We start from the raw sequence: 20,633 nt of genomic DNA on the forward strand, positions 1-20,633 counted from the left end.
CCTTGCCCCCATATCTCCCCATCCCCCCCCCTTCAAGAGTTCACCTGGAGCCTCAACCTACTGCCTACCCCACCTCACTGCCCCCACCAAGGTCTGGACTGTGCAACAGAGGCAAGGGCCTAGGACTTTGCCTGGAGAAAATCTGACTTAAGGGAGCCTTTGCAGAGGGGAGCCCACCACCCCACCAGGTATACATATCACAGGGAGAGTCTCCTAGAGGTCCCTCCAGAGAGAGGAAGTCCTCAGAAGGACGCCCACAGGGCCATGGGGGGCGGGGAGCCAGGCCTGCATCCCTGCTTCTGAGCTCAGCGCATGAGGGGCTCAGCCCTCAAGGCTGTGGCTTGGAACGCCAGGCTTCTCCTCACACCAGCCGGAGGGCCGCAGGCACGAGGGACACCAGCAAGGCCCCTCACTCCTCTGTGTCCCCAGGTGGCCATCTTGGGGAGGCAGTGGAGGCCATCCCTCAACCCGCCCTCCCTCCAGGCCCCGCGAGGCCTGTGATGTCCTTACCAGGAACTGGGAGGCAGCCAACAGGCACAGGCTGCTTCTGGCAGTGAGGGAGTGGCTCCCGGCGCCTCGAGGTGGCGGCTTCTGAGCTGGCTCTGAGGGCGGTGAAGCAGGTGGGGGCGGTGGCATCTCTCTCTGTGAGGCCGCGGGCCCCTCGGCCTGGTCCAGCGCCTCCATCCCTACCGGCTGGGGGACACCTGCAGAAGGTGACAACGTGGCCGGTGACCCGGGCCCTGCCGACCCCGTGGGCCGCTCCTTCTAGGGTTGCCGTGGCTTCCTCTCAATCCAAGATCAGCCAGCCTGGCTCCACTTCCAGCAGTCACCCTCGATTAGCAAAGCAATATTCACCTACCTTCGTCAGAAAGAGCTAAGTGTGGGTGGACAAATTATTTCTCTTTTATTTCTCCAGTAACAGAGTTAAAATGGCAGGAGGTTTTTCAGGGAGTTAACATCGTGGTGTTTACACAGCTTCATTCTGTTCCCATTTCTTAAGGAAACAAAAAACAACCACCTCAAACTCAATTAAAAGAGAGAGAGACGGAAAAAAAAGGCACAGCATAACCAGGCCGTGACCCTGAACAGCTCACCCACGCCTGCCCTCCCGGTTTTTGTCTCTCATGTTCTGTACCCTGACTTGGCAAGGTCACAGCCGCATGCCCCTGCCCCACCTTGAGACACCACACTGAGGGGAGTGGGGGTGGTCACGTAGCAGTGGAGCAAAGCCTTGGGGCAGCAGAACCGATGTCAATGTCTGGGATCCACTTCCGGTCTGTCCCTGGTTGTGTGACCTTGGAAGAGTCGCCCCCTCCTTGCTGGACCTCAGTTTCCACACCTCAAAAGCAGGGGCAAAGCTCCTGCCTTGGCTTTCTAACTGTGTTTCAGGGAGCCCTGGCGTTTTTCTCGGGTGACCCAGCTATGACCAGGTGCTCTGAGTCCCCATACCCAAGCCTCAGCCATGGAAGCTGTTCAGTGGCATTCCATATAGTGGGTACCCTCTAAGATCATTTCAACACAAGCCACCACTAAACAAGTCTGAACAGCACTGGGCTAGAGCTGAGGCCCCAGTGGAGTGGGGGATTCCGGCAGCACCACCTTACTGAACTCCCCATCCTAACTGACACTGTCTAGTCTACTGCCAGGAAGAGAGGGACCATGGGACTTCCCTGGCAGTGGTCCGGTGGTTAAGACTGTTTCCAATGCAGGGGACGTGGGTTCAATCCCTGGTCAGGGAACTAAGATTCCAAGTGCCATGTGGTGGTGTGGCCAAAAAAAAAAAGAGAGGGACCAGCGAAACAGATGTGTATGGCTTGACAGTGAGGGCTTGGGACAGTTCATATATTATGTATACGGGACAATGGACTCCTTTTCTGGATGGGGGCTTGGAATAGCCATAGCCAAGACACCATGTCTGCATGCTCGATTGCTTATGTGACAAATACTTACTGAACCTCTCCCACTGCCTGGATCAACAGTGTGGAGCAGAGAGCTGGGTCCTGGAGACGCCTGTACTTCTAGGCCAGTATTTCCCTCTCTTCCCAGACCTGGCCCTGTATGGCTCCCCACCCGCTGTGGTCCAGCCACACTTCTTGGCAGTCCCTCAGGTGAACCCACCCACTGTGTTCTGAGAATCTTGTCCTCTCTGCCAGGAACATTCCTCCAACATCCTGCTCCCCTCACCTGCCTCCAAAACACTTTGCCAAGTTAACTCCTACTCATCCTGTAGAACTCCATCATTTGTCTCCTAAAGCAGGTCCTCCCCGTCATACACACCTGGCAACCCACGTCTCTCCTTCATATGGCCAGCAGAAATAATACACTTGGAGCACAGCCCTGCTCAGAGTGCTTTGCTCATGTTAATCTATTCACTCTTCATGGTACCCTATGAAGTTGGCACTCCTGTTATCCTCATTTTACAGAAGAGGAAGGTGAGGTGCAGAGAGGCTAAGTGGTGGGTTTGAACTAAGCCGCCTGGACAGGGATTTGATTTAGGTCATACCTGAATGGTCTAGTGGGTTTCCCTACTTTCTTCAATTTAAGTCTGAATTTGGCAATAAGGAGTTCATGATCTGAGCCACAGTCAGTTCCTGGTCTTGTTTTTGCTGACTGTATAATGCTTCTCCATCTTTGGCTGCAAAGAATATAATCAATTTGATTTCGGTATTGACCATCTGGTGATGTCCACGTGTAGAATCTTCTCTTGTGTTGTTGGAAGAGGGTGTTTGCTATGACCAGTGCGTTCTCTTGGCAAAACTCTGTTGGCCTTTGCCCTGTTTCCTTTTGTACTTAACAGGCAAATATGCCTGTTACTCCAGGTAGCTCTTAAATTCCTACTTTTGCATTCCTGTCCCCTATGATGAAAACGACATCCTTTTTGGGTGTTAGTTCTAGAAGGTCTTGTGGGTCTTCACTGCTGCTGCTGCTGCTAAGTCACTTCAGTCGTGTGTGACTCTGTGCGACCCCATAGACTGCAGCCCACCAGGCTCCCCCGTCCCTGGGATTCTCTAGGCAAGAACACTGGAGTGGGTTGTCATTTCCTTCTCCAAAGCATGAAAGTGTAAAGTGAAAGTGAAGTCGCTCAGTCATGTCCGACTCTTCGAGACCCCATGGACTGCAGCCTACCAGGCTCCTCCGTCCATGGGATTTTCCAGGCAAGAGTGCTGGAGTGGGGTGCCATTTCCTTCTCCGGTGGGTCTTCACAGAAATGTTCAAACTTTAGCTTCTTTGGTGTTACTGGTTGGGGCATAGACTAGGATTGCTGTGATATTGAATGGTTTGCCTTGGAAATGAACAGAGATCATTCTGTCATTTTTGAGACTGCACCCAAGTACTGCATTTCAGACTTTTTTGTTGACTATGAGGGCTACTCCATTTCTTCTAAGGGACTCTTGGCCACAGTAGTAGATATAATGGTCATCTGAATTAAATTCACCTGTTCCAGTCCATTTTAGTTCACTGATTCCTAAAATGTTGATGTTCACTCTTGCCATCTCCTGTTTGACCACTTCTAATTTACCTTGATTCATGGACCTAACATTCCAGGTTCCTATGCAATACTGTTTTTTACAGCATCGCATTTTACTTCCATCACCAGTCACATCCACAACTGGGTGATGTTTTTGCTTTGGTTCTGTCTCTTCATTCTTTCTGGAGTTATTTCTCCACTCTTCTCCAGTAGCATATTGGGCACCTACCAACGTGAGGAGTTCATCATCATATATTTTTGCCTTTCCATACTGTTCATGAGGTTCTCAAGGCAAGAATACTGAAGTGGTTTGCCATTCCCTTCTCCAGTGCAATAATACATGATGGTTTTTACGTGTTCAAATTTATAATGTTTAGTATAGCACCTAGCATAGAACTAAAACAAATAATAGGTTCCTAATAACTATTGATTGATTGTAGTCAAGAATAATTAGCTACAGTACGTGAACTATGAACTTCCAGATGTTCAATCTGGATTTAGAAAAGGCAAAGGAACCAGAGATTAAATTGTCAACATCTGCTGGATCATCAAAAAAGCAAGAGAATTCCAGAAAAACACCTACTTCTGCTTTATTGATTACACCAAAGTCTTTGACTGTGTAGATCACAACAAACTGTGGAAAATTCTCCAAGAGATGGGAATACCAGACCACCTTACCTGCCTCCTGAGAAATCTGTATGCAGGTCAAGAAGCAACAGTTAGAATCAGGGAACAACAGACTGGTTCCAAATTGGAAAAGGAGTATGTCAACGCTATATATTGTCACCCTGCTTATTTAACTTTTATATGCAGAGTACATCATGTGAAATGCTGGGCTGGATGAAGCACAAGCTGGAATCAAGATTGCAGGAAGAAATAACAATAACCTCATATACGCAGATGATACCACCCTTATGGCAGAAATCAAAGCACTAAAGAGCCTCTTGATGAAAGTGAAAGAGGAGAGTGAAAAAGCTGACTTAAAACTCAACAGTCAAAAAACTAAGATCATGGCAACTGGTCCCATCACTTCATTGCAAATAGATGGGGGAAACAATGGAAACAGTGAGATAATTTATTTTGTGGGGCTCCAAAATCACTGCAGATGGTGACAGCAGCCATGAAATTAAGAGATGCTTGCTCCTTGGAAGAAAAGTTATGACCAACCTAGACAGCATATTAAAAAGCAAAGATGTTACTTTGCCAACAAAGGCCCGTCTAGTGAAGGCTACGGTTTTTCCAGTAGTCATGTATGGATGTGAGAGTTGGACCATAAAGAAAGCTGAGTGCTTAAGAATTGATGCTTTTGAGCTGTGGTGTTGGAGAAGACTCTTGAGCGTCCCTTGGACTGCAAGGAGATCCAACCAGTCCATCCTAAAGGAAATCAGCCCAGAATATTTATTGGAAGGACTGATGCTGAAGCTGAAACTCCAATACTTTGGCCACCTGGCGCAAAGAATTGACTCATTGGAAAAGACCCTGATACTGGGAAAGATTGAAGGTGGGAGGAGAAGGGGACGACAGAGGATGAGATGGTTGGATGGCATCACCAACTCGATGGACATGAATTTGAGCAAGCTCCGGGAGTTGGTGATAGACAGGGAGGCCTGGCGTGCTGCAGTCCATGGGGCTGCAAAAAGTCGGACACTACTGAGTGACTGAACTGAACCTGGACAGTCCCTTGAACTACATTACACTCCCTATAGTGTGTCCAAATTATTTGTTGAATATCATCTTTCCCAGTCCTTTGTAAGTTCCATGACGGGAAGAGCAGTTTCGGTCATCATGATTGTCCACAGCATATAGCATCAGCGCTAGGGTGTAGGTCTACAGTAAATATTTCTGTGGTGAGTGAATGAGGATGGACAAGTGATAGACAAGGACGATGATACATTTGAAAAGTTGTGCTGGGAACTTCCCTGGTGGTTCATTGGTTGAGAGTCTGCCTTGCAATGCAGGGGACGTGGGTTCAATTCCTGGTACAGGAACTAAGAGCCCACACGCCCCGAAGCCCGCGTGCTGCAACTAGAAAGCCTGTACACCACAACTGGAGAGCCAATGCGCAGCAACTAGAACCCGACGCAACCAAATAAATAAATGAATACATAAATAAATTTAAAGAAAAGAAAAGCTGTGATGACGACAGTAGATCCTATAGATGAAACATCCAACTTGGCACCTGGCACCCATCTTGGCACTAAGTGCTCAAGACACATCAGATAATAATGACCAAATGTAACTCCTGCCTTTAAAGGCTCAAGTCAGCTGGGTAAAACAGGCCCGTGGATCCGTATTTACCATATAGCACATTAAGTGAAAAATCTAAGTGCTGGTGGAGCCTAGGGGCCTCTGCCTTTGCCCTGGGAGGCTACTGTTACTAACCACATGAGCAGACACCTCAGATCCTGGCCAGCAAGGTGAAAAAGGAAAAGCCGCTGCTAAGAGATGGATCGCATCGGAAGTCGAAAGTTTCCACGACTAAGCAGAAGGTCAGTTACTCAAGCCGCAAGTTTTCCACCCTCACCCTCAGAAACAGTGGTCGATACGTGATTGCAAATATGGATGGGTGGGACAGGTACAGCTCAGAGGCTACCGGGCTTGACTTGTGACACTCACACTGGACCCTGGGCAATCCGTTCTCCTTCCTGGGTCTCAGTTCCCTTAATTGTAAGAAGAGGGAGAGCTCAGAGCTTCTCAGATGTTTCTCCCATCTTCAGAGTGGAGGGGACATGGGTCTTTGGGGAAAGACTGCAAGTCACATGACCTGGTCTTTGCTGCTTTGTTTTAAAATTCATGAGCGTTCTTTATTCTATTCTGTGGCATATCTGCACTTGTTTTGATCTTAATGTTTTTTTCCCCTCCCAAAGCTTGGAATCAAATTTATGCTTCAGGAAAATGTTCTACATTTATCCTGTGGCTTTGCCCTCAGGGGTACATGCACCCCAGTCTGAGAAGCCTGGAACCTGCCTGCAATAAAACATCATCATGCTGCCGTTAAAAATGACTCTGTAGATGAATATTTAATAACAGGGGAAGAAATTTCAATGGTGTGGAGTAAGAAAGGCAAAGTTACAAAACAGCTTTCTCTGCTTGGCCTCAAAAACTAAGAAAGTATAAACATGCATATAAAAAGGTGGAGAATCCCGGATGAATGAAGAGAGGTTGGGGACTTCCCTGGTGGTTCAGTGGTTGAGAATCTGCCTTCCAATGCAGGGGACGAGGCTTCGATCCCTGGGTGGGGAACTAAGATCTCATATGCTTCGGGGAAACTAAGCCCGTGTGCCACAACTAGAGAAGTTCATGCAATGAAGACCCATTGCAGGTAAAATTAAACAACAACAACAAAAAGATGACGGATTAACTCAAGTGGTGCTTAGTGAGCATGAAGCACAGTGGATGCTGGGCACATAGTAAGTGCTCAATGAACTTCATACACGGTACGTGGGAAGAACAGAAGTAGGGTAGTAACAATAGTTTTTGGAGGATGGTGAGAACAGAGTGATATTTTTCATTGTTACTTACTCTAAATTTCCTATAATAATGGGCACATACATATAGAGATAAATATATATGTATATACATATTTATTTATTAATATTTGTAATGAGGAAAAATATTTTTAAAAAGAGGGTACCGTTCTGAGTTCAGATATAACAAGGCCTGGTTAGTATTCCTGGGTCCAGGGCCCTGATGCTGACCTGTCGCGTCTAAATGCAAGTGGGGGGACTGGAGAGATGGAGAGGGAGTGCAAGGCTCTGTGAGACCCACCCAACAGGAGCACAGCCACTCAGAACACTGGTCCCCTGACGATGCTCCACCATCACATTTGCATATGAAAGATGGCAGGTTAACTGCCTGGCACCTTATGGGGGTGGAAGAAAAACTGTAGGTTTGAAGGGTCCTGTATGTACCTTTCAGAGACAAGGGTGGAGGCTGGTCTTTTTTTTAAACTTACAGAGTACCTGGCAGTCCTGGAGTCCAGGTGAATCCAACTGAGCGTGTACCTTTCAGGGCTGGGCTTATTTAAAACCTTTCCTGGACAGAAATCTAACATGTCTTCACTCAGGAAGATGCCTGCACACACACACAGACACACACACACACACCCTCAGTTCTGTATATAGTTCTGGAGGGGATCCATGGACCTCAGGTTAAGAACCTCAGATCTCAGGGGTGGGGAGTGAAGGTCTGTGATCAGGTGGCAGAGGGAGGTAGAGAACTGGGCTGATTTTAGTCTCTGCTCATTCATGTGTGAGTTCAACACACGTTGAGTACCAATTATATGCTGTGCCAAGCACTGGACTAGGTTTTATGGATACACACAGAGCAGTGAACGGGCTTCCCTGGTGGCTCAGATGGTAAAGAATCTGCCTGCAATGTGTGAGACCTGGGTTTGATCCCTGTGTTGGGAAGATCCCCTGGAGGAGGGCTTGGCCACCCACTCCAGTATTCTTGCCTGGAGAATCCCCATGGACAGAGGTGCCTGGCGGGCTACAGTCCATGGGGTCACAAAGAGTTGGACACGACTGAGCGACTCAGCACAGCACATACAGCAGTGAACAACACCGTGCCTGCCCACGTGAACCACTGAGGTCCTGGCCCACTTTGTTCTTTGGGTTCTGCTCCTAGAGATCACACGGGCCCTTCTCCTCACTCTGTCCATCCTTCCACTCACTGTCCTGCTCGGGAATGAGAGCGCCAGCTCTCTGGGCAGCCCCATGCAGCTCCCGGAGCGCCTGTGTGCACGCAGCTCCTTTTGCTTCTCTCGGCAGCAGCCCCCCACCCTGGGGGGTAGGCATTAGCATCACCAACCCCGTTCTGCCGGTGAGAGGCGGGTGCTTGTGTCAAGGACTGGCTTTTCAGTAGTTCACAGCGAGGTAGCTCCTCTGTCACGCATGGAGCCCTGACTCAGAGGCAGCTTGCTGACAGCGACGAAACACCCGGCTCCTCACCGGCTTGCCTCCTGCATGGGGTGAAGGGGATTTTTCAGGCATGGAAATTGGGCTGAGTGAGCTGAAGTGGCTTGCCCAAGTACAGGCAGACCCAAGAGGCAAACCCTGGTCTTCCTGATACCCAGTGATCTTTCTGCTTTCCCAAACTGCTGCTCAAGAAAGGGCCACTATGGCAAAGGCGGGGAGACGATGAGAACCTGGGAGGCAAGGAGGGAGCCCCTATGTCTGGGGGATCCTTGAACCCTAACCAGCAGCATGGGGGTGGTGGTGTGGCTTTTGTGCCTGATCCTGGCTGACGGCTCCTCAAAGCCTGCATCATATGAAAGGGAGGCTCACGGGAAGGCAGGGGCTCTGTACCCTGGGCCAAAGCTCTAGGGGCTCTGGGTAGAGCACGCAGGCAAAGGGCCTTGAGAGTTTAGCTGGCAAGTGGCAACACCGTGACCCCTCTCCTGTCACCTGGCACCCAGGTCCCACCACCAAACTCTGCAGCCAGCGTGTGCCCTGGAGCTGGCAACACCTGAGCCCAGGAACCCACGGCTGCTCCTGCTGGTGACTCATCCTTGGAGCTGCCAGCTGCCATCCATCAGGACTGGAGCAGGAGGCTGGCTCAGCCTGTTCCTGTTGACATGAGGAGGGAGCTCCTGGCCCATTCAGCTTTTCTTCCCTTCCCAAACATGGCTAGGAGGGACCTACCCACCATACCGACACAGTCACAGGGCTGCTGACCAGCGGAACACCACGCTTAGCCCTGCCAGGGCTTCTAGAACCACTGATGGGCAGAGTCTGACTGGCCCTGAGGGTCATCTGGTCTAGTCCGCTGCTTTCTCAAACAGGGAAACTGAGGCCAAGAGGGAAAGTGGCTTGCTGTAGGTTATCAGCCAGCCGCAGGCGGAGCCAGGACCACTGAGGGCTAAGGCCTACCGAGTGCTCACCACATGTGGGGGCTGCTCTAAGTGCTTCATATATATTAACTCATTTAATCTTCAATAGCCCTAGGAGGTACTGCTCTCACTCCCATTTTACAGATGAGGAAACTGAGGCACATGGTGCTCAGTCACTTGGCCGAGGTCAGCTGATAATGGGCAGAAGCTAAGACCAGAAACCAGGCAGCTTGCAGCCACAGCCCATACCACGAACCAACCCACCAGATGAGACTACCTCCAGTGATCTGCTCTCCTTACCTGGGCATTCTTAAGAACGCATGCCTGACCTTAAGAATGCACGCGTTCACAAGTATTGCCTCATCCCTGTGGGAAATGGTGCTTGGCGCCACAGCCCATCACTGTGTGTGAAACCCCACCCTCAGACATGGACACTTGTTTATAGGATTGCTGCTCCTACCTCACTGTGGGGAGGAAGGGAGTAGAGGCTAGAGGGGCAGGAGGCTGAGTGCTGTTTGCAGACCCCCGAGGAGGCTGTGCTAGGGGAAGGGGGCCTGTCAAGAGATGAGAACAGGACCAACGTGTGGCTGCTCTTGGGAAGTAGATTTCCAAGTATCTCAGAGACACTATGGGTTCAGTTCCAGGCCACTGCAATATAGCAAATAGCGCAATAAAGCAAGTCACACTAGTTATTTGGTTTCCCAATGCATACAAAGTTACGTTTATACTCTTCTAAAGTTTATTAAGTGTGCAGTAGCATTATATCTGAAAAAAAATCAATGTACAACTTTAAAAAATAATGCTGCTTTAAAAATGGCACTGACAGACTTGCTTGATGCAGGGTTGCCACAAAACTTCAATTCATGAAAAACGCAGTGTCTGTGAAGCTGGGAAGCGAAGTGCGGTAAAGGGCAGTACGCCTGTAACGAGAGCCAGCTCTCGGACCTGGCCCCACCGAGTCAGGACTGCAGCCCCGGCAGTCTCTACAAGAGGCTTGTATTCTGGACAGGAAGCTCGTTCTGTGGGGACTTCCAACAAAAGCTCTGGAATCACCAGACTTAGGTTTGAACCCCGATGGTGCCACTGACAACCTGTGTGGCCCTGGGGAAGCAACTCAATCTCTCCTCCAGACAACAGATCCACTAAGTCTTGCTAGCTGGGGTCTGAGGATGCCATCAGGTAAAAAAAATGCCCAGTGCTTCACATGGTCCCTGGCACATGGTGAACACTCAGTAAACAGCAGCAGAATTTAGAGAGGAAGGGGAAGACGGGAGGGAAGCACAAGGGGCAGGCAGCAGGACTTTCCTTTCATCTGCCAGGCGAGCCCCTCAGCAGGACAGTGGGGGCCCTGCACCCTACGTGGGCAGGGACTTTGAGGGTGCCGGCGGGCACCTGGGGTCGGTGGATGGAGTGGACATGGGCTGGGGGTGGCAGAAGTGGGGAAGCTTTGTCTCTCTCAGTTAATTAAATCTGAAATGCTAACAAGTTTCCAAAACAAAAGCCAACTCAAGTACTCTTTGGATGGCATATAATAAAATGGTTCTATCTGAAATTGCAAACAGCTTTGTTGCTGCAAACAAAGGCTCGGTTCTTTGTGCCTCTCTGGAGCGGAGGCCCAGAAGTACAAGGGTGAAAAGGGTCAGTGAAACTCTGAGGGTGCAGTGCCTTCCTCCCTCGAGCCCACGGTGAGAACTAAAAGAACACATGGAGAGGCCCTGAGAGGTGGGGCCAGAGGTTCCAAGTGCCTGAGACGAAAGCACCAACATGGAGCGAGGGGGGGACAGACTTGGAAGAGCCTCTTGCTCCATACTCCCACTTCACAGATGAAGAAACTGAGGTCTAGAGAGTAAAAGGCAGAACCAGGACTGGCGTGCATGTCTTTAACCCTCTGTTTCGGTTCTCACTCATTGAGCCAGCAAGGGATGTTTCATAGGGCGGTCTGTGGGTGTCTGATAGTCTGAGGCCTCCCTCCCTGGAAGCAGGAGGGTGGGTCCTGCTAAGTGCCCTCAGAGGTCTTAGAAAGTCCAGGGGATAGGGGGTGAGCAAGGTCGACCCAAGATCCTGCCTCCCCCGTCCAGGGACAGATATGCTGACAAACCCCAGCCCAGCAGAGGCTGCTGCTTTCAGATAGCCCTCGGCAACCAGGGAGGCTCACAACACTGGCCAAGTGGCGGGGGGCCTGGCTAGCAGTTCTGGCTCTGTTAACTAGTGGGCTCTGTGGCCCTCGGCATCTCATGGCCTCTGTGGGCCTCAGAGGCCTACTGTAAATTCAGAGTGTGCCTAGAGATCTCTAAGGGTCCTTCTGGCACTAAAGATCCACTGTTTCCTTAAAAAAAAAAAAAAAGCAAACAAATCTGAGCCCTTGCTGTAGTTTTATTCAATGGCTGCCCCTTGTTCTTGGGATAAGGACCCAGATCCCCGCCATGGCCATCAATAATGGCCCAGCATGCTCCTGTGTGTCTCCCTAGCCTCCACCCACACCACTTCCTCCTGGTTTTCTGTGTTCCAGTTTCTTTCAGATTCTCTGCTGGAACCAATCTGGGAAGTAGAAAACTCTAGAAATGAGTGCTTCCGCTGGGGGGGGGGGGTGGGGAATCCTTACACAGTCCCAGGAAACACACAAGCCAAAGTTCCCTCCTGTGCTACCTGTGGTGGGCTGGGAGGAGGGGGGCACCTACACGTCCATCGCTTGGGGGAGCTGGTAGGCCATGTGCAGATCCAGAGACACACTGGGGAATACACTGCAAGGCTTGGGAGCAAAGGGTCAGAGGACAGATGGCACTGTGGAAGGATCTCAGAAACGGGGCTGCTGACGAGAAGAATGAGATTGAATGCAACAGGTACAAATTTAAAATAGACACACATGCACGAAATATTGCCCCCTGTTCTACAAGAGAACACAGAAACAAAGGAACAAAATACACATGAAACATTAGAGCACATTAACTACAAGGAGAAGGGACACGGCAGTGGGAGACAAAAGAGAAAAATAAATGAACAAAACCAGAGAGGGGCCTTGTGAGGACCTCTGAAGGTAACCAGGCCGCACACAGGGGAGTATGCCTGACAGTACTCTAAAGCTGCCAACCATCACCACCCTCTCCTCTCCCAGGTCTAAACAAAACCAGCTGAGCTGGAAGTGGGGCCAAGGGCCAGTGTGGAAAGAATGAACGAAAGCAGAGGACCCTTCAAGCTGCCCGCGTCCTGGAACTGGGAGAGCTGTAGAGAGAGGACTCCGCCACGATTCATAGACTTAGTGAAACAGAGCTGACTGCCAAGGACCCCTGAGTTTCTCTTTGTCTGAATGGGTTCACCAACATGCCGTAAGTAATTTCATTGGCTTTCTGGAGGGAGATTCCATGCCTTGGTGACTGTCTCCATAGATGCCTCTGCAGGATTAACCAACTCCTGTTAAGATCCTTGGGGCTGGGGCTTCCCTGCCGGTCCAGTGGTAAAGAATCCGCCTGCCAATGCAGGAGCCATGGGTTTGATCCCTGGTTCAGGAAGACCCCACATGCAATGGAGCAACCAAGCTTGTGTGCCACAAGTACTGAGCCTGCGCTCTAGAGCCCGGAAGCTGCAACTACAGAGCCCACGTGCCACAGCTACTGAAGCCCGAGGGCCCTAGAGCCTGTGGCTTCAAGAGAAGCCACTGCAATGAAGCCACAACTAGAGAGCAGCTGCCACTTGCTGCAACTAGAGAAAAGACCACACAGCAGTGAAGACCCAACACAGCTAAAAAAAAGAAAAAAAAATCCCTGGGGTTGGGTCAGCCCCAGACAGCCAGGCTGAGCAGGGCCCTGCACTCCCTCCCTTCTGGCCATACCAGTCCCCAGGAGACGAGAGGTCCACTGGGCCCAGGATATGTGCCCATGCCCCTCTTTTCAGGCCATGCTTTGGCAGTGAGGACTCCAGGACCCTCTGTCCAAATGGCCTGAAGCCTTCAGGAAGGCAGGAACACCCTTCTGAGGGGAGACATGGCCTTCCACAAGGGTATCTTTAGGTCTGAGGGGTGACCGAGGGTCAGCTAGCAGGGTGGAGTGTGGACCGTGCTTGCACACACAGACTGACGTGCCCCTATGCATGCACACAAGAGCCCCCACCATGCAGGACGGGGCAGGGGGTGGCGCCCCACCTGCAGTCTGACCTTGGTCCCTGCCAACGTCGGGAACAGGCCTGCCCATGAAGCTGCCTGCTGGCAGTGCTGTGAACAACACACGGTGACATCATGCCATCATCAGCACCTACTGTTGTCTTCTTTAACACATACTTTTATCTTTGTTTATTTTTCGCTGTGCTGGGTTTCTGTTGCTGCGTGGGTTTTTCTCGAGCTGTGTTAAGAAGGGACTACCCTCCAGTGCTGGCGTGTGGGCTGCTTACTGCAGGGACTTCTCTCGTTGTGGAGCACGGGCCCTAGGGTGCTTGGACTCAGTAGCTGCAGCTCCCCAGGTCTAGAGCGCAGGCTTAATGGTTGTGGAGTATGGGCTTGGCTGCTCTGCGGCATGAGGGCTCCTCTGGGATCAGGGATCGAACCTATGTCTCCTGTATCGGCAGGTGGATCCTTTACCACTGAGCCACCAGGGAAGCCAAGGAAGCCCCTTATTCACCTCCTTCCTCTGCCCCACGGCCCTGAGGAAGCTGCTGGTCCCAGGCCAGGCCTGCACTGGTGCTTTCGGCAGGAGCCAAGGCCCCAGCATCAGCAGGCTTGCCTCGTTCCTCGCAAATGTGAACACCTACACACAGAAGGGGGGTTGGGGAGTGTGAGTTTGCATGTATAAGTGTGTTTGGGTGACTGTGAGCAAGTAAATGAGCAAGGAAGTGAGCAAGCGAGGGGGAAGTACAAGAGGAGGGTGAGCATGTGGAAAAGAGTGTGTGCATGCTGGAAAAAAACCTATGTGCACACAGGGGAGTGTGTGCACGCCCTTGTCCATCACAGCACCTAGGAACTGCATGCAGTGAGGGCTGGGGACAGGGTGGAGAAGCAGAGGGAAGGAACAAGCCTGCTTATCTGCACGTGCAGGAGAAGGGGGTGTGGCTTCAGGAAAGAAAGAGCCCTAAAGAGGAAACAGTGAACAAGGAAGCGTGTCCGCCTCTAAGCTCATCTCTCGTGGAAAGGGCTGGATGACAGGGCAATGGAGCTGAGAGGTCTTGGGTGCGCAAGAGGAAGAAGACGCGCAGGTGTGGCAGCTGCGTGTGCCCAGGGGACTGAGTGTGGGTATGACGTGCACGTGAATACATGAGCATGAGGCTGTGACAAGTGAGCAAACACCAGCACGTGTGCGCCTGCGTGGAACGCCTCCGGGCGTGCGAGCGAGCCTGCCTGTCCCGGGGGCAGCTGTGGGCTGCCTGCAGGTGTTGGCGATGCCTGATGATGTTTTCGCCCAGAAATCTCAGTCTGGGAGGATTGGATGACCTGCTTGGCGCCAGCTCAGGTCTGGATGACCGCGGCCCCAGGAATGTTGGCCGTGTTGCCCCCGCCTGGCAGTGTGTGTAGGAATGAGTGAGTCACCCAGGAATGGCTGGTCCTCACTCTGCCTTGCCTCTTAGTCTTGCCCAGTGGGGAAGACAGCTGGGAGGGGGAGAGATTACTCAAGGGCTGTATTTTTACACCATCGTTATGCAACTGCTTGCCAGGCCCGTGGGCTCATTCTAAAGGCCCAATGTCCCAAGTCTCTGGTCCTGTATATCTCGATCTCCTTTTAGGTCCAAGTGGAGGCTTAGGTCAGTGGTTCTGGCTGATGAAAACTGTGGAAGTCTACTCCTTATCAGGTTTCAGGGCTACCCTATTCATAATGCCAAGCCCCATCCCACCCCACCCCCGCGTCCCAGTCCTTTCCAACCCCTCCTTGCTTGGCTTTGATTTCTCCATAGCACTATCACCATCTGCCCTACTATGTATTCTCCTTATTTATTGTCTATCTTTTGCTTAATAGCAATGCCTATGTATTTTTTTTAACATTTATTTATTTGGTCATGCCAGGTCTTAGCTGCAGCACAAAGGATCTTCAATTTTTACTGCAGCACGTGCAATCTTTTTTAGTTTCGGCATGTGGGACATAGTTCCCTGACCAGGGATCAAACCCGGACCCTTGCATTGAGAGCCGGGACTCTTCGCCACTGGATCACCAGGGAAGTCCCACAGATGTTTATGCAATACTCGCTACATTCCAGGCACTGTTTTGCGCTCCATTCATTCATTTCATCCTCCAACAGTTCCACATGGGAGTGAATGTTATTCTTGCGGTTTTTGTAAACGGAAGGTACTAAGAGGCTAAGGAGCCTGCCCACAATCACCCCGGTGGTGGAGCCACGTTTGGGTTCAGAATGCCTGATCTTAGCTAGTTCACGATCCTGTCCTGTGAGGGTGGAAAATTTTCTCAGGTTGGCTCACTGTTAATTTCTAGTACTTACAGAGTGCCTGGCACATGGAGGTGGTCAATGAATGGTGAGTAAACGGATGAAGAGATGAGTGAATAAATGCTGCCACGGAGGATGGAAGAGAGAGGCCATTACCTTCGAAGAGCTCATGGCCCCATGGAGGAAACAGACAAAAAGTTATTTCAGTATCAATCAAGATGTCTAGAGGGGCACATAACTTGCCTGAGCCCTGGCAGGCAGGCTTCCCAGAGCAAGAGCACAGATGGAGACAGGCATAGTGACGTCACCCAACTCCTCCTAATGCCTCCCTGGAGACATACACACCTTAGTTACTTCTGCCTCAGTCCACAAGGTGCCAGGAGAAGATGATGGCTAAATGGTGACAAGGAAACAGAATGGGGCAGTGGCTCCTGGGCTCCGGAAGGAAATTGCCTGGAATAAAGCCTCCCTCTACCAAACACCAGCTAAACGAAGCTGGACAGACTCTCTAACTTCTCTGGACCCTGGTCCTTTCTTCTATGAGAAAACTTAAAGTGTTAGTAGCTCAGTTGTGTCTGACTCTTTACGACCCCATGGACTGTAGCCCACCAAGCTTCTCTGTCCATGAAATTGTCCAGCCAAGGATAATGGAGTGGGTAGCCATTCCCTTCTCCAGGGGATCTTTCGGACCCAGGGATCGAACCCAGGTATCCTGCACTGCAGGCGGATTCTTTATCGTCTTAGCCACCAGGAAAGCCCCTTTCTTCTATGAGATGGGGGATAGCAAATAATGTCTGATTTCTTAGGGCAATCATTGTATTTCCTAGGGAAATAATACCTAATTTCCCAGGGCAATCATTGTTTCCTAGGGAAACAATGGAAACAGTGAGACTTTATTTTCTTGGGCTCCAAAATCACTGCAGATAGTGACTGCAGCCATGAAATTAAAAGACGCTTGCTCCTTGGAAGAAAAGCTATGACCAACCTAGAAAGCATATTAAAAAGCAGAGACATTACTTTGCCTACAAAGGTCTGTCTAGTCAAAGCTATGGTTTTTCCAGTAGTCATGTATGGATGTGAGAGTTGGACTATAAAGAAAGCTGAGTGCCGAGGAACTGATGCTTTTGAACTGTAGTGTGGGAGAAGACTCTTGAGAGTCCCCTGGACTGCAAGGAGACCAAACCAGTCAATCCTTAAGGAAATCAGTCATTGGAAGGACTGATGCTGAAGCTCCAATACTTTGGCCACCTGATTCGAAGAACTGACTCATTTGAAAACACCCTGATGCTGGGAAAGATTGAGGGCAGGAGGAGAAGGGGACGACAGAGGATGAGATGGTTGGATGGCATCACCGACTCGATGAACATGAGTTTGAGCAAGCTTTGGGAGTTGGTGATGGACAGGGAAGCCTGGCATGCTGCAGTCCATGGGGTCGCAGAGAGTCGAACATGACTGAGCCACTGAACTGAACTGAACTTCCTAGGGCAGCAGAGAGGACTGAGTGAGATATGTACTATATTATGATTCAGAAGAAATTTATAATTGGTCATTCAGATGACCAAAATATATATTTCTCATATATACTTGGCCTTTATCCACAGTTCCTAGCTCATATCTTCCAAAACCTTTGCAATTTCTTGAGCTAGAAGAGCAATGAGATAATATTTGGTCACATCTTTAGCTCCTGAAAATGCTTCAGGGAAGGTGCCTTTTGGATCCCACCCAAGGATGGGGGCTGGTAGCCAGGAGAACCATGTGATTAGAGCACTGGAACTTTCCAGTCCCAGGCCTGACCTCAAAATGGAATCATTCACCAATGGCCAACGATTTAATCAATCGTGTTTATGTAATACAGCCTCAGGAAACATCCAAAAGGACAGGACTGGAGAGCCTGCGGGCCAGTGACCGCACAGATGCGGGGAGAGTGGTGCTGGGAGAGGAAGGGGCCTCCAAGCAGGGAAACCGACACCCTGCCCGACGCACTGTCTTCGGTCTGGGCGGTCATCTTCTGCATCCTTTAATATCCTCTTATAATAAATTGGGGATCTAAAAATGTTTCTCTGAGTTCTGAGAGCCATTCTAGCAAACCTGAGGGCAGTGTTGTGGGAACCTCTGATATAGAGCCAATCATAGGTCGGAAGTACAGGTGACCTTCAGGACTTGCGATTGGCATCCTGAGTTGGAGGGGGTTGTTGGAACCTCCAGTTGGTAGCGGGTCACCAAAAAGCACAGGTAACAACCTGGGCTTGTGACTGGCATCTGAAGTGGAGGGTGGATTTGTGGGCTCGAGCCCTTTACCTGTGGACTCTGACGCTCTCTCCCAGTAGAGAGTGTTAGGAATGAGCTGACTCCTCACATACCCTGCTGGTGTCCCCGCCCCTTGGCTTACATGTAAAAGCATTTAGTACAGTGCCTGGCACCAGGAGGGCAATGTGCTGGCCCTGTGGAGGTGATCACTACTCCCCTTCCATCCTCTGCTGGTTGTTGGCTTTTGGGGAGGAATGGGAAAGAGGGTTGGAACACATCACGCTTATTACTGCAGCCTCTCTGCAGTGGCTTCATGCTATTTTCCAGAAGCAGCTCCAAGCAGGGCAAGGACTATGCTTATTCCTAGCACATTCCACTATATTCCTAGCATAGCATCTGACACACAGTAGGTGCTTAACAAGTATTTGTGGAATGACTGCTCGTGTGATTACATTTATTTCATCCTGGTGAGGATAAATGTACACATTGTTGTCTCCATTCACAAACAAAGGACTAGAGCACCAGCGAGGTTAAGTGACTTGTCCATAAACACACAGCTTGTATACAGAACAGCCGCATTCTAAGGCCAGACCCGGAGTTCTTTCCTCCACACTATGCTACTCTGGATTCCTATACACTATGTCCTATTTTCTGTAGATTTTTTTCTAGCCAGTGGGGCCATCCCTTTGTAGAATCATCTCTGAATTCTATGACTCATATCTGAATCACAGAACCGTTTAATAGTTGAAAGGACTGTGATGTCATCTCGACCTCCCACCCTTTGCGGAAATTTCCAGCGTCTATCCAGACAATACTTGAATGCCTCGAGTGACGGAACACTCATTTTGTCTTGAATTATCAAGTTCCGGGACCAGATTTCTTTTAGAGTCAAAAAGAAAGTTCTGTATCCTGTGGGCCAACAAGGTCTCTTTTTAAAATTTTTATGTATTGGATTTATACCCTCTTTCTGAGACATACAGAATGGATATGCTGTCCCCTTCATAACATAGCCTTTCAGATGTTTGTGGACAGCTCTCATAGCCCTTTGGAGAATTTTTTTCCTCAAGATAGCTGTTTTGGGTTCCCACAAGGACTCTGGTGAGATGGCATCCATCCTAGCCTACCTTAAACGTGAACGTGAAGTCGCTCAGTCGTGTCCGACCCCATGGGCAGTAGCCTGCACCAGGCTCCTCCGTCCGTGGGATTTTCTAGGCAAGAGTACTGGAGTGGGTTGCCATTTCCTTCTCCAGGGAATCTTTCCGACCCAGGGATCGAACCCAGGTCTCCCGCATTGTAGACAGAAGCTTTACCATCTGAGCCACCAGGAAAGCCCTAGCCTACTTTAACAGGCCATCAGAAGTGTTTTGAGCAATGGCACCCCCTACTGGACAAGGTATGAATTACGTCAAAGGGCCAAATGCTCATTAGGACGCCGGAGGCGCTTCATCAGTTACTGGGGTCCTGGCTCCTGGTGTGAATAAAACAACTGCTTAAACAGTCATCGCTATTCTCTCAGCATTGAAACATGTATATTATCATATATGAAACAGATCGCCAGTCCAGGTTCGATGCATGAGACAGGGTGCTCAGGGCTGGTGCACTGGGATGACCCAGAGGGATGGGATGGGGAGGGAGGTGGGAGGGGGGTTCAGGATGGGGAACACATGTACACCCATGGTTGATTCATATCAATGTATGGCAAAAACCACTACAATATTGTAAAGTAATTAGCCTCCAACTAAAATAAATAAATTAAAAAAACAAACAGTCATCGCTTTAGAGTCACACCTGGTTATTTTCTGTGTCTTTCTTAAAGAGGGTCGCTGAAGACTCAATACTCTAAGCTTCCTTGCCAATCATGAGGTTTCTGACAAGCTACAGGTCTGAGCTGAGTGCCGAAGAATTGATGCTTTTGAACTGTGGTGCTGGAGAAGACTCTTGAGAGTCCCTTGGATTTCAAGGAGATCAAACCAGTCCATCCTAAAGGAGATCAGTCCTGGGTGTTCATTGGAAGGACTGATGCTGAAGCTGAAACTCCAATACTTTGGCCACCTGATGCGAAGAGCTGACTCATTGGAAAAGACCCTGACACTGGGAAAGATTGAAGGCGGGAAGAGAAGGGGACAATAGGGGATGAGATGGTTGGATGACTTGATGGACATGAGTTTGAGTAAACTCCGGGAGTTGGTGATGGACAGGGAGACCTGGTGTGCTGCAGTCCATGGGGTCGAAAAGAGTTGGACACGACTGAGCTGAACTGAACAGGTCTGAGACTTCAAAATTAGAATTCAAAAGCTGTTGATTTTTCCTTAACAAAGAGGTCTGGCAAGGGAGGGGCTTCCCTGGTGGCTCAGGTGGTAAATAATTCACCTGTAATGCAGGAAACCTGGGTTTGATCTGTGGTCGGGAAGTTCTGCTGAAGGAGGAAATGGCAATCCACTCCAGTACTCTTGCCTGGAAAAATCCCATGGGCAGAGGAGCCTGGTGGGCTAGTCCATGGGGTTGCAGAGTTGGACATGACTGAGTAATTAACACTAACACTTTTGGAAAAGGAAATATGAAAATGTATGCGGTGTGACAGGATTATGGTGATTTTTCTTTTCCTTTTTTTTTTTAAACTTGTCTTTATTTTCTAATATTTCTACAATGGATGTTTGTTATTAGGAGGGAAAAATCAATAAAAACTTTCATAAAAGGTAAAAGCACACAAAATAACTTCCTCCACCC

At 49.9% G+C, this 20,633-nt stretch overlaps 1 protein-coding gene across 4 annotated transcripts in view; it reads right to left on the reverse strand.

Moving 5' to 3' along the window:
• PTPN5 (protein tyrosine phosphatase non-receptor type 5) overlaps positions 1-20,633 on the reverse strand; it is a 58,904-nt gene that overhangs the window by 13,299 nt on the left and 24,972 nt on the right. For 3 of the 4 annotated variants that reach the window (XM_086385160.1, XM_086385161.1, XM_086385163.1), the window contains one exon: positions 511-704. In XM_086385160.1, coding sequence (XP_086241286.1) covers positions 511-704 — 194 coding nt within the window. Of the gene's footprint in view, positions 1-510; positions 705-859; positions 995-20,633 lie in introns of all 4 variants that reach the window. The other variant, XM_086385162.1, reaches the window with a different exon arrangement.

This window comes from Bos grunniens, chromosome 29, assembly GCF_055505025.1.
Source record: "Bos grunniens cultivar Pamir isolate PY7600 chromosome 29, Bosgru_T2T1.0, whole genome shotgun sequence".
In the NCBI taxonomy this organism is placed as follows: domain Eukaryota; kingdom Metazoa; phylum Chordata; class Mammalia; order Artiodactyla; family Bovidae; genus Bos; species Bos grunniens.